The sequence below is a fragment of the Melanerpes formicivorus genome, unplaced genomic scaffold (genome assembly GCF_026170545.1).
Source record: "Melanerpes formicivorus ecotype bairdi unplaced genomic scaffold, bMelFor1.0.p_v2 SCAF_5, whole genome shotgun sequence".
Classification (NCBI taxonomy): Eukaryota; Metazoa; Chordata; class Aves; order Piciformes; family Picidae; genus Melanerpes; species Melanerpes formicivorus.
In genome coordinates, this window is record NW_027142357.1 from 30,585,836 (window position 1) to 30,599,516 (window position 13,681).

Here is a 13,681-nt window from a genome sequence, read left to right on the forward strand (position 1 = left end):
CTGATGCACTGTGGCCCTAGTGCACAGAGAAATTGGTGGTCAGCAAAGCTCTTCTCTTTAATTCCCGTAGACTTGATGAGTGTGCCAGAATGCTTTACTCAGTAAAGACCAGCTTGAGTGTATCCTTAAGTTCTTTCCTCCTTTGATGCTTGTCTGGCTGGCTTTTTCTTTTTTGATAAAATCATGAAACTTTGGAAGCATAAAAGTTTCTATACCTATTTCAGATACTAAATAAAAGAAGCCTTTGTTTAATCTCTTCATTAAACTTGTCTTTAGGAAGGCTTTGGGTATCAGTACCTGTTTTAGGTACCTGTTTTGGAGCAATACCATCAATAAAACCTTGAAGCAAGGGAGCAGTCACTGTAGAACAGGGATGGTTAGAAGCCCAGAAGATATGGCCAGCTAAGAAGGTTGAGAGTTGGTTTAAGTTATAGGTAGCTTGCTGGCGAGCAGTTAAGTGTTGAAATATGTCAAATGTCACTGCAGAGGTGAAGAGAGTAAATTGATCTTCATGTCTCCTGTGGCTATTACAAGAGGTAATGGACTTCAGTTGAAGTCAGGGTCATTCAGTCATTTGCTAAAAGCAAATTAGCTAAACATATGGCAGGAACAGCTTAGATGTAGAGGGAGGATCCTGTCTTTGGGTAGTAGGTGAATTTTGATGGTCCCTGAGAGCCTGATATTACATGATTCTGTGATTACAGGCCAGCTAAAGCTGTTACTGTTGTCATTAAAAGTGAATCCCATAGTAATTGTCGTTTAGCTAATTATGCTTCATATGATGTGTGAAGACCAAAATGAATCCAAGATACTGACTCCTATAAATCGTTAGAGCCTGGGTGGATGTAGTGAAATTGTAGCAGAGTATCTGAAATGGCTGGGAATATCCATTTAAGACCTGGGAAATCCTCAGAAATTTCAAAGCATGTGTGAGACTGGTATTTGAGGGAATTGATTAACAAACTTGGTTCTCACCGTGTGAAGCAACCGCTGTGTCTTGATCTTATTGCATTTACCTACCCTCAAGTGGTGACAGAGAAAAAGGCAAGGGAAAAACTTTGTCTAGATAATCTCATGTAAATTAAGTCAATGTGGTTGTTGGAAGTAGAAGGAAAATTTTAATTAAGAGATTTGGCCAGCTACAATAAACATTGGATTTGTACTCAGCTTCCCTTGATCCGTTCTTAGGATAGAGGAGAGAAAACAAAGTATCTTTTTGTGACTTTGCAGCACCTTCTTAGAAAAGGTTGACCTTCAAATGAAGATTTTCTGCTTTAAGATTTATTTCATGGTGCCTCTGAGCACATTTGGTTGGTCTGTGCAGCTTGCTGCAGTCAGGAACCTGGTATTAAATTCTGATGTGGTATTTCAGCTGGAAGGAGAAAATCCTGGTTTTGGAGGGGGAGGGTGGAGGGGTTTGAATTAAAATCCTGCTGCTAAAATGATTTAAGCTGTCAATGCCATTAAACCAAATTAATCATGAAATGGTATCTCAGCAACTTGCTGGTTGAAAGTTTTGACAGCAGAATGACCTCTGTGTGAATCTCACACTCAAAGAAACTCAGAATCAGTCCCATCTTCAAATTTTAGTTCAGAAAATTTTTGGAAGACAATTGGACAGGGCATAGGATCAGTTGCAGGAGCCCTGATCCTGAAGCTTGGTGTACAGGGCTCTTCAGATGAAGACTGGGTTAGGAGAAGCACAGGAAGGGAAGGAGGGGCTTGTTGTTTCACCTGCTATTCTTCAAAGCAACTATGCTTCTGTGCCCCTTTTGATATCCATAGGATAAGGTTAATTCTTAGCTCTTATTACACCCTACCAGTCAGGTACACTAATATATGTAAACCATATAAATGCCATGTATTATTCCCTGGGCTCATGGAAATAGGGCACAATAGGGCACTTTTTACTTTCCCATCAAAGTAATGCTGATTTCCTTTTGCCGTTCAGTAAGTGTATGTTTGAACAGGGGTAATACCAGTGCTTGGTTGGTTAGAGCTGCTGGATGTATCTGAGATTGTCAATTCAGTGTTAGAGTCAAAACCAGGGAGGTGAGAGTGGAACTTCTGGTATCCTAGCTAATGTTTGGATGCAAACTAAGCCATGTATTTGCAGAACAAAAGAAAAATAATAATCAGGCTTGTAGCTTAAAATCCAAATAGGCAAGGAAGAGCACAAATAGTGTGACTGAGAGAATTCCTTTTGGGTATTTTTGTTGCTGGGTGAGTGAAAAGAAAGAGATGCTTCCAGAGCAAGGAAGAAGGTGGCAGGCTGATTGGTATGTGCTTTCTGTAGACTAAGCTTAAGTATTGCTCTGTTCCCCTTGGCCCCAAATCAGAAAATCTTCACTGCCTTCACAGACATCCCCTTGCTTTACAGCAATATAAATGAAATCAGAATATGCCCAGAGCTGAGGTTTTTTTACTTAAGTCTTCAAAAAACAGTTGTAATGTTCATGATGTATTCTAAGAATCAATATGATTATGGGTCTGGTTTTTTTCAGGTTCTTGCAGGGATGAATGTTTACTCTGGTGAATTTGAAAGGATAAAGGAAGAATACAACGTCCGGGGATATCCTACAATCTGCTATTTTGAGTCAGTTATATTTTGCTACTACTTTAGAAATCATACACTCAACTATAATTGCATGTTCATGTATTCCAGGGCAAGGACTAAACCTTGTTTTGTTGCTTTAACAGGAAAGGAAAATTCCTCTTCCACTTTGAGAATTATGGTGCTACTGCAGCAGACATAGGAGAGTGGCTGAAAAAGTAAGGCAGTGTACTTCATGCACTCCACCTTTTAAGTACTCTTAATTATTTACAGAATGTAATGGTTTAGGAACAACCATCTCTCCCTCATTCCCTTTGGTCAGAAGAGCAAACAAAACTACCCCACCGAGATGGGCTAAACTAGTGCAGCAAAGTTGTCTTATGTTTGGGTTTTAGCATGCATGCCCTGCATGTCACAATTGCATTTCTTCTGTAACAGGAGACTGTATATGGGCCACAATAAATGCAGATACACAGATCTCACCTTAGTTAAAAATACTACCTTAAATTTCCTGTGCTCTTTGGTACGTGAACTTAATACCTTGCAAAAAATCTGACTTTTGTTATTGTTTTAAAAATGTATACCAAGTGTACACGTCTTGTTGGTTCTTCAGCCTTTAGCTGGAGCCTTTAAAGTGTCTTGCAGAGACAAAGTGGTGATTAAGGCACCCCAGATTGCTAGCCATTTTTGCAGAGTCTGTGTTTCCTGTCATGGCATGAAGTGGAACTGAAAGTGCCTTATTTTAACCTAGAGAGAGCTATTTGCAGTCATAAATAGTTTGGGGTCTGAATGAGCCTCTAGGCCTAGCAGCTGAGTGAGACAGAAAAAGTGTGTGAGTGTGTGTATAATTATTCTTCATCTGGTTCTAATCAGCACATTGCCAGTGAAGCTGATACAGTACCTGGAAAGAACTGAGGTACTCTGGAGATGGAGAAATACAGTTAGCAGATAGCCCCAGCTCTTGGCATTATGTCGTCTTTGTAACTCTGCCTTGTTTGCTGCAGCCATTCTTGAAATGAAACTAATAAAAAGGAAACAAATGCATGGGAAGGAACAGACAGTTGCAAATGTGGTAATATGGCTTAGTAAAACTGGCTCAGAATAAATGTGTTTCACTGCACCAGTGGGACTACCTTGGGGACATATGCATATCATTGTAGGTAGCCCAGGGTCTCCAGCAGCGATAGTCTAGGTGCTTTGGGATTGGGAACCGATGAATGAAGTGACGGTGGCATTCCTGTTAGCCTCAGGAGGTACAAACACTGCAGGCAATTGCTGCCCAGTGGATCAAAGAGGAGGAATTGAGCCAAAGTCTTTAAGCCTCATTTAGTCCATTAAGCCTTCAGATATGAATGATCAAGATGGCAACTCCAGCAATGCTGAGGAGATGATCAGGCCTTAGAGCAAGGATACAGCTTCATCACCTGCACTTTATTATTCATTTCAGTGTGGCAAGGATGTGGTTATCTCTTGGCTACCACATGTGAAACATTAGATGTTTGGGATGGGCTTTTTTCCCTGTCTGCCTACATAATATCCAGATAATCCCTGTAATATGCAGTGCCTTTATGTCAGTGCTGTGACAGCAAGTGAGCACAGCTTCTGGAGGCAAAGCAGAACAGCTGCAAGCTCTTTCCAATGATAATCTCTGCTAACAAGGCACCATGGGCTTTGGCTGATGTTTCAGCGGTCCACAGCTGAAGACAGCTGCTTGTCCTCTCTTAGTGTTGGCGCATGCTTATTAGTTTCCCAAAAGATTATGTGAGCAGTAGCCTTCTTGCCCCTGTTTTGTGTAAGTACAACTTTCAAGGAAACCACATGAAGAAATTAGACATACTTCAAGTTTGCCAGTAATTGATGTTACAGTTAAGACTGTATATGGGGTAAGTCTGCTTCATACATAATATTATATTACTCTGAGGAATCTGCAGTGCAAGTAGTCCAGTGAAATGGCAAGGACTTTAGGAAAGAGTGTAATTAAAAGGCTGAAGGATGTGTAGGGTATATTTCAGGATAGTATAACATTAGAATAGTGTCAGGAAGTGGCTGTGATGTGAGACGTTGCTCAGCGGAACAGGGGTACTGCAATCCCAGAGTGTGCAGATTCTAGAAAGAGAATCCAGCAGACATTGAGCCATATGAAATAACCTATTTTCATGGACAATAGGTAAACACTGCAGATAAGCAGCTGTTTTCTTTTCCCTCTCCTGCTTTCCATCTTTTGTCCCTTTAAATGTTACAGGTAAAGTGCTGAAAGTGGTTGATCTATTTTCATTTGGGGAGGAGGGCATGATATAACTTCATGACAGGATTGTTTAAATTATTGACAGGAAAAGTTTTCCTTGTTTCTTCCTCTCAAGACAAAAGCTGCTAGTTTGGAGGGCTCTAACACCTTTTCTTCTACTGCTTCTTGAAGGTGCTTCTTTTTTATGCTGAAATGTGCTAATGCATCAGTCTTAGAGATACTTCACCTCTCTTATCTTCCTAATAGGCACTGGCTACTATCTTACAGAGTTTCAGAAGCTTTCATGAGAAACCATCATGAGAAACCATGGAGCCTTACTCCAACACCTAGCATTATTAACACAAGAGATACTATCACATTTCTTTCTTTTTGTTTTGGTTGTGTGTTCTTTTTTGTTGTGTTAGTTTGAAATTTGGTGCAGAGCTGTATCAGCCTGGTAGGCAAACCAGACAGTTTCTTGCTGCGTTCAATAGCCCCTTAGTTGGTCTTGCTGTTTTTATGGACTCCTCGGGCCCTTCCTTAGCACTGACTACTCAATTAAATCAAGAACTTGTTCTCTGTTCTTAATTGAATTAGCTCTTGGTGACTCTTCCATACTTCTGTCATTCTGTTTTCAGTCTTCAGGCGTTGGATGTGCCTTGTCTCAGTTTTAAATGACATTTTAGATTTTTGCTTGTTGCTTCCTCCAGGCCTTGAGGTGCTTCTTACCAGCTCCTGTGTAGGCTTATTAGCATGCACAGCATTTTAAATTGGGCCATTTGAATAAACATCCTGTGCCCTGCTTTACTAATTCCTTGCTGAAATAGGTCATGCTAAACACAGCGTTCTCCCAGTGCTTTGTAGCCATCGTGTCCATGTTCATCATGCTCTGCCTACTCAACCCAGCTCCTGAGTTCATTAAGTGTACTGGTGTTTTCTGGAAAGCCTTAACTCTGCCAGGATACCTGCAGACTATTGCTCTCTTACAGGCTTGGCAACAAGCAAACTGATTATCTTCTAAGTTTTAAGAGAGTAAATTCTTGTGGATAGGGATATGCCTCTTTTTCTTTCTCAGCTGCTTGGCCGAGTGCAGCTTCCTTCTTTGCTTTGATGTTTGTTTCTTGGTTCATTTATCATATAAGCAGCAGCAGAGGTGTGCATCACGGTTTTGCATGGATTGCTTAATATTGTTGGATCATAGGCATTGCTTACATCAACAGAACTTGCTATCTCAATCTGCTTTTTTAAATCAAACTAGGCTTTCAGCCTAGACGTGAGCAAGGCAGGATAAATGAGTTATCATCCTTTTGCCATTCCTTGTTCCAGGCAGCTAACACGATAGTACATTTTAATCAAAAATAGTAAATCTGCTTTCAGCAGAGCTGGGGTCACATCGAGTCCTGTGCTTTGCCAAAGAATTTGGGGAATTTTGGGGGGGTATTTGGAACTTGTTACTACAACTGACAAGGATAAAATAGCTTCAAAGCCTGGCTTGAAATGTTAGTATGTTTGGGTGTCTACTATGTGAACACAGCTTTAATAAATAAAATGTTAATTAGCATAGTTTAGCTCATATCTGCCAAACTAATGTACATTAATAACAGCAAGAATAATTGTTTAGCAGGATGATAAGCACTGAACTGGTTCAGAGGAATCATAGAACAGGGGGTATATAAGGAAGCTGCCCGAGCAGCAAGAGTCCTGGTTAGGAAAGCCAAAGCAGAGTTTGAATTGAATCTAGCCAGGGAGATTAAAGGGAACACTAAGAACTTTTACAGGTATATTAATGGGAAGAAGAAGACTAGGGAAGGTGTGGGCCCCCTCAGAAAGGAAAATGGTGACATGGTCACAAGTGATGAGGAAAAGGCTGAGGTACTTAATAACTTCTTTACCTCAGTCTTCACTGCAAGGGCCTCTAGCCACACTCCTGATGTTATGGAAGTCAAAGCCAGGGACGGGGAGGAAGAACTGCCCATTGTAAGTGCAGATCAGGTTCGTGATCATCTGAAGAACCTGAGAGTGTTCAAGTCCATGGGACCCGACAGGATACACCCACGGGTACTGAGAGAACTGGCAGATGAGGTTGCTAAACCCCTCTCTATTATATTTCAAAAGTCCTGGCAATCTGGTGAAGTCCCCACAGACTGGAAAAGGGGAAACATTGCCCCCATCTTCAAAAAGGGCAAGAAGGAGGAACCAGGGAACTACAGGCCAGTCAGTCTCACCTCTGTGCCTGGAAAGATCATGGAGCAGATCCTCCTGGAGTCACTACTCGCTCAGAAGAATAGTGAAGAGGTGATTGGGAACAGTCAGCATGGCTTTGCCAAGGGCAAATCCTGCCTGACCAACCTGGTGGCCTTCTATGAGCAGGTGACAAAATTAATAGATGAAGGGCGAGCAACTGATGTCATTTACCTGGACCTGAGCAAAGCCTTTGACACTGTCCCGCACCACATCCTGGTCTCCAAACTGGTGACACATGGGTTTGATGGGTGGACCACTAGATGGATAAGGAACTGGCTTGATGGCCGCACCCAAAGAGTGGCTGTCAATGGCTCCATGTCCCAGTGGAGGCCAGTGACAAGCGGAGTCCCTCAGGGATCAGTCCTGGGACCTGTCTTGTTCAACATCTTTGTGGGTGACATGGACAGTGGCATTGAGTGCACCCTCAGCAAGTTTGCTGATGACACCAAGCTGTGTGGTGCAGCAGACATGCTGGAGGGAAGGGAGGCCATCCAGAGGGACCTGGACAGGCTGGAGAGGTGGGCACAAGCCAACCTCATGAGGTTCAACAAGACCAAGTGCAGGGTGCTGCATCTGGGTCGAGGCAATCCCAGGCACAAATACAGGCTGGGCAGTGACTGGCTGGAGGGTAGCCCTGAGGAGAGGGACTTGGGGGTGCTGGTGGACAAAAAGCTCAACATGAGCTCTCAGTGTGCACTTGCAGCCCGCAAAGCCAATCAGATCCTGGGCTGCATCAGGAGAAGTGTGGCTAGCAGGTCGAGGGAGGTGATCCTCCCCCTCTACTCAGCTCTGGTGAGACCCCACCTGGAGTACTGTGTCCAGTTCTGGAGCCCCTATTACAAGAGGGATGTGGAGGTGCTGGAGTGTGTCCAGAGAAGGACCACGAGGATGATCAGAGGGCTGGAGCACCTCTCCTATGAGGACAGACTGAAGGAGTTGGGGCTGTTCAGTCTGCAGAAGAGAAGGCTCCGAGGTGACCTAATTGTGGCCTTCCAGTATCTGAGGGGGGCCTACAGGAAGGCTGGGGAAGGACTTCTCAGGATCTCAGGTAGTGAGTGATAGGACTAGGGGGAATGGAATGAAGCTGGAGGTGGAGAGATTCAGGCTGGATGTGAGGAGGAAGTTCTTCACCATGAGAGTGGTGAAACCCTGGGATGGGTTGTCCAGGGAGGTGGTTGAGGCCCCATCCCTGGAGGTGTTTAAGACCAGGCTGGATGAGGCTCTGTCCAGCCCGATCTAGTGTGGGGTGTCCCTGCCCATGGCAGGGGGGTTGGAACTAGATGATCCTTGTGGTCCCTTCCAACCCTGACTGATACTATGATAGAATCTGTTTTGCTGGAAGAAACCTTTAAGATTGTCAAGTCTGACTGTTAACCCAGTGCTGCTAGGTCACCACTAAACTGTGTCCCTTAACACTGGATCTTTCAAATACCCTCAGGAACGGTGACTCCCCCACTTCCCTGAGCAGCCTGTTCCAGTGCTTTACTGTTTCTGTGAAGACATTTTTCTTAATATCCAATCTAAACCTCTCCTGTTCTAACTTCAGGCCATTTCTTCATGTCCTATCACTAAGGAGCTTGGGTTCAGTTACAGATTTGCCACTATGTCTTGGAACAGTCTCTCTGGCTCTGATCCATCAAAGATGGTTAAACTCATATGCAACCATAATGAAGTTGGTAGAACATGTAACTTCTCTTTTAGGTTAAGCATGCAGTTGGGTAGCTTTGCTCAATTAGTCCTACCAGTCCACTGCTGAATGAGGACATAATGATGCTTCCCCATGTCACAGGGTTGTTCAGGGGAAAACCATACATTTCTGGGGAAGCAGCCTGTGTAGCTAGCTCATGGTCCCAGTGTTGCACCTCCTTTTTCTGTCAGCCCTAATCATCCTGTCAGTATTTTGTTCAGAGTGGTTGCTTGTGCTTGCTGCTACTTACTTTCACTTACAGTGGTTCTTCTGAACAAAGTGTGAGAAAGGGAGCATCATACTGAGGAGGGTAAAAGAGTAACTCAAAATACATATGATTTCTACAATGAAATAATGAAGCAGTCTATCTCCTTACTCCATGCCCTTTCATTGTTGATCTGTGCTTATGAGTTCTGGGTGGGTATAGTAGGATTGGTATGTCATACATATATGGGCATATGCACAAAACACTTCCTTGCAGTCCAACTTGCCAAAATGACTGCTTAGCAGCAGAGAGTTTGTATTAAGCTGTGTCTGTTTGTCTTTTAGTCCACAGGCACCTCAGCCACAGGCTCCAGAGACTCCCTGGGCAGATGAAGAAAATGTAGTTTATCACCTGACTGATGAGGATTTTGACAAGTTTATAAAGGATCATTCATCTGTGCTGGTGATGTTCCATGCACCATGTGAGTTGGGTTTTCTTTCCTATTCTGTACCTTGAGTTAAGTGCTTTCTAACAAAATCAGTGATAATCTTCTGGGGGGGGTTTCATGGAACTGTGAACTTTAAATCCAGGTTTTTCTTGTTTGTGATGACTGTTGAATACCCAAGGCATGAAATGTTCATGAAGCTCTTGGCTTCAAGCTTAGGACAGATGTGCTATGGAAGTGACACTTGTAGGCTGAGTCAAAACATAACTGAAGAGTGTGATGATGCTTCAGTAGTCTAAGGACTTACCATTACAGAATAATTTCTGAGCTTGTCTTCTGTGTTATTTGTTTTTAAAGCAGAGTTCTGAGTGTGCAACTCAACCTGAGAACTCTGAGCTCCTGAGTCCATGTTAATGGCTACTGAAGTGTCATTCTGAGCATTTTTCACTCCTCTGTCACAGTTTGCTCTTAGTGTAAGAGGCCATGATCACTATGTATTGTGCTGAAATATGCCAAAACTTGATCTAAGCTCAGAAGGTAGCCAGGACTTTTGACAGCTAATGCAGAGCTGGTAGGGATACTACTTTATGTTCAGCTGGGAAGGTATTGGGATGGTTTTTTTAATTTATTTTTTTTTTCCCCCCCATAACTTGGAAGTTTTAATTTGAGTAGTAAAATTCAGTGGGCTGCCTTCAGAAAGCTGTTCCAGCCACATTGCCCTCCTGTACACATTTGGGTAGAAGAGCAGGTTAACCACTTTGTTCACTTATTAAGATACACCTTGTTTCAACTATATAGCTGGTTCTCCTGATTCTTTGTCTGCAGTGCAGTGGGTGATGCACTGCTTCTGTCTCCTTTTGCTGCTGCACTGGCAGTTGCACTTGGGTGAAATATTCATTTTCATGGGCATAGATTTGGAGGTTAGGGCTCTGCAGACAGGCTGTGTGCTCACAGCTGAACAGCAGAGGGTTTTGGCACAGAGGCTAAAATCCTGCTTCCCTTTAAGCCAGCAGGAGCTAGCTCCAAAATGCCTTTTTTTGAAGGCTTGCTCATAAGACTTGTTTGAAAAACATACCATAATGAATTTCCTTCAGCTGATGAAATGTCTAGGGATTGGTCCATTGAAGCAGGTGACTGGCTGCTGTTCTGTCACTGTGTTCACTGGATTATTTGTACTAATGAAAGTGGGACCGGAGATTAACGCCTGGTCTGAAAACCAAAGCAGAAGTAGCGGAACTGATGAAGCCTGTTTTGCTCAGGAGTTATCCTTCAGTACCCAAATCCTTCCTTCTCCGCATTCCCATGCATCCCAGTGTGCAAGTGACAGCATGGGTTGCTGCTCCTTGGGAGCTGTGCTGGTTTGGCTGAACAGCTGCTGCCAAGCAGAAATGTAACTGCAGCATTTCCCTCCTTTCCTTCCTGTGCACAATGGCTTGGGTTGAGTGTCATCTCTAGCTCCAGATTTCTGTGTATTTACAGACATTTAGTCATATTTAAAGGCTTTGAGGGTTTTTGAAGTTGTAAATGGGCAAAGGAGTTCAGCTGTGCATTTGAGAGAAGGAAGAGGGCATGGGGATCAATACCTGGCCCTGCAAACATTATTCCTTCTAGGTAGTCAGATTTAAAAATAGATGAATACTCACAGTTGCAATCACATTTTATAGTAAATTTAAATTAGTTATGAATCTGAATGAAGCTCTGATCAGTTTTTAGTGGTGGTGGTTGGTTGTTTTTGTGTTTTTTTGTTTTGTTTTTGTTTGTTTGTTTTGGTGGCTTTTGTTTGTTTGTTTTTTCCCTAAAGCACATACAATACCATTCTAGGGGTAAAGATAATATGTGACCTATTTGTAGAGGAGGGGCATTTCCTGGTAGGCTTGTTTTGTACTAAGGAGTGTTCTGTGCTAAGGTACAGAAGTACTTTGGCAGATGCTTTTTTGAGAAGTAAATCAAATGCCTGGATCAGGCTGTTGCAATCTCCTGATAACATGCTCCAGCTGCTCAGAATTGGAGTGAAGAATGTTGCTGGTCAGAACATTTTAAATGCAACCTGAATATTTGGGGCATTTTGTTTATATTCAGGAGGCAGCGGTGTGCCTACATGCAGAATCCAGCTCGTGCATGTGTAAAAGATCTGTGCTTGTAAGGATCCTTTCTGCATATCCTCAACAGAGAGTGTAATGCTTGCAAACTAATTAACAACAGACAACTATCATAAACAGTTATCTTCATGATTAAAAGATCTTCTGCTAGCACTTCTTACATGTGCTAATGTAGTCACATTATGACTTATGAATATTAGGAGATAAATTACTGCAGTAAAAGAAGCTGTAAAAATGGAGGACACTTTACCTTTTTTTAACCTTAGTAGCTTAGGATGATGAAGGCTTTTTTCCTAAAAATTATACATTAATAAAAAAACCTTGTTGAAACACATGCACAAAATAGGCCCAGGATGCAGAATATACTTCTGTGTAACTAAGAATAAAAAGGGGATTTCAACACTGTCCTGGAATTAGCAAGTACTTAAAACCCTCTGTCACCACACAGCTTACATGTGACTTGGAGTTTTTCTAGCATACTGTCATTCTTGTGTTCATGAGAAATTCTTTTACTAGGGGGAGAATTATTTCAATGAGGCTTTCACAGTGTAGTCAGAAATTCCCTTGTCCCCCCTCTGCCACATGCTGAAGATACAGCTGAAACAAACGCATCCTGTATAAACACTTTTGAACTGTGGAATTAGACACTGCGAGTGTGGTCAGTGTGGTCTCCATGCCTGTGGCTATTAACAATCATCCCTGAGGGGACCACATTGTAATTATTTAACATAGCTTCCATTTACTAGCCAAATTAAAGGCATCAAATCATTTTAAGGGCAGCCTAGCTTAAATAGGTTCAACTAGAGCAGTTAGGGCTGTGTTACTTAAATACATCAGGAAGGTCTGTGCCATGCAACTTGCACTTCTTGCTATGCTACCTTATAGCAGCAATTTAGCACAACCACTAAACAGAAGATATTCTGCTCAGAGTCGTTGGTGCTAGCCCTGAGAAATGTTGGAGAGTTTGGTTGAACAGGAATGAGTTCATCCTGCTTTCATTTTGCAGGTCACTAGGGACACAGACCAGGCTTTTTAACCTTCTGAAACTCCACTCTAAAGCCCTTAAGAGGATGTTCAATAAATCTGAATATTTAGCATAGGTAAACAGTGACCCAAGCAGCCAGGAGTCTGAAGGCACTCTCCCTCCTCGGCCATCTGTGTAAGATTGTGCAGCCTTGTGCTCTTTATTCAAACATTTTGCTGAAATTGTGCAGTTGCTAGTGGTGAGCTTAGTGTTATCCTGCATATATCCAGACTGGAGCCTTGCAGACATCTGGAGGGGTTTTTTAATGTATGTTGCTGTTGTATCCAAAAACTTCAGTTACAAACTGAGGTCTCTTGTGCTATACAAAAGAACAAATAAATAAATGACTCTCACCCTCAAAAAAAAATAAAAGGAGTTTTTGCTTAGTTTGATCATATTTGCTAGTATGAGCTAGCACAGTTTTGTTAGTGGGCTTATGTCTGAGTTGGTAACAGCAGATCTATTGCACTAAGCAAAGCTATTTCTGTACCTTAACATAAATAAAGGCACCTATGCCATTTATAATCGTTTTCTGTTAGCAATGAGAATAAAGACTCTGTCTGTATGTGCTTCTTGATCTTGAGCTGTGCCTACAGCTGATCAATTTATTTAGATCCCTGAGATAACAGCTGGGTTCTGAATGTCTCTAAATATGGGTTACACTGCCAGTCAAGTGGTGTTAGATGCTTTAGTTACCCGGGGACTTGCTGGGACTTAAAATGTTCCTGAGTCACTTGGGCATAAAAAAAGCCCTGTTTGTGATTTCAGTTTCCCCATGAAACTGTTTGCTGAGTCAAATGCAATTTTAAAAATAATTGTGTCCAGAGTGTTTGGCAAGTTAGTGCAGGTCTTTCTGACTCAATTTTGTCAAAGGAATAAAAATCTCACAAATTTCCCTTGCTGTGGGGTTTTTTTTTTCAGCATTTTTATCCAAAGCACATCTCAGTCTCTTGCACAAAATGACCCTAACCTACTTGCTGATAAATCATTTCAGATGCTACTGAAAGGTGTTAAATTCTAGGACTTAAAGTCAATTCAGTAGTGGGTTCTAGAAGTGTCTATTTTTCATGCATAGGAGTTACTTTTCATTATGTTTTGTTAGCACAGATGACATTGTTAACACTTTAAACTCTACCCATTCATGCAGCCTCATGCAGAATGAAGTCCTGGCACCACCATGCGTTGTCGCCTCCCCATGT

General features: G+C 42.3%; 1 protein-coding gene across 1 annotated transcript in view; it reads left to right on the plus strand.

Annotated features, from left to right (window-relative positions):
* The window catches only part of PDIA5 (protein disulfide isomerase family A member 5), a 108,865-nt gene that overhangs the window by 46,592 nt on the left and 48,592 nt on the right, over positions 1-13,681 (plus strand). Inside the window, exons 9-11 of the mRNA XM_068138999.1 lie at positions 2,505-2,596; positions 2,701-2,772; positions 9,259-9,395. Coding sequence (XP_067995100.1) covers positions 2,505-2,596; positions 2,701-2,772; positions 9,259-9,395 — 301 coding nt within the window. The remainder of the gene's footprint in view (positions 1-2,504; positions 2,597-2,700; positions 2,773-9,258; positions 9,396-13,681) is intronic.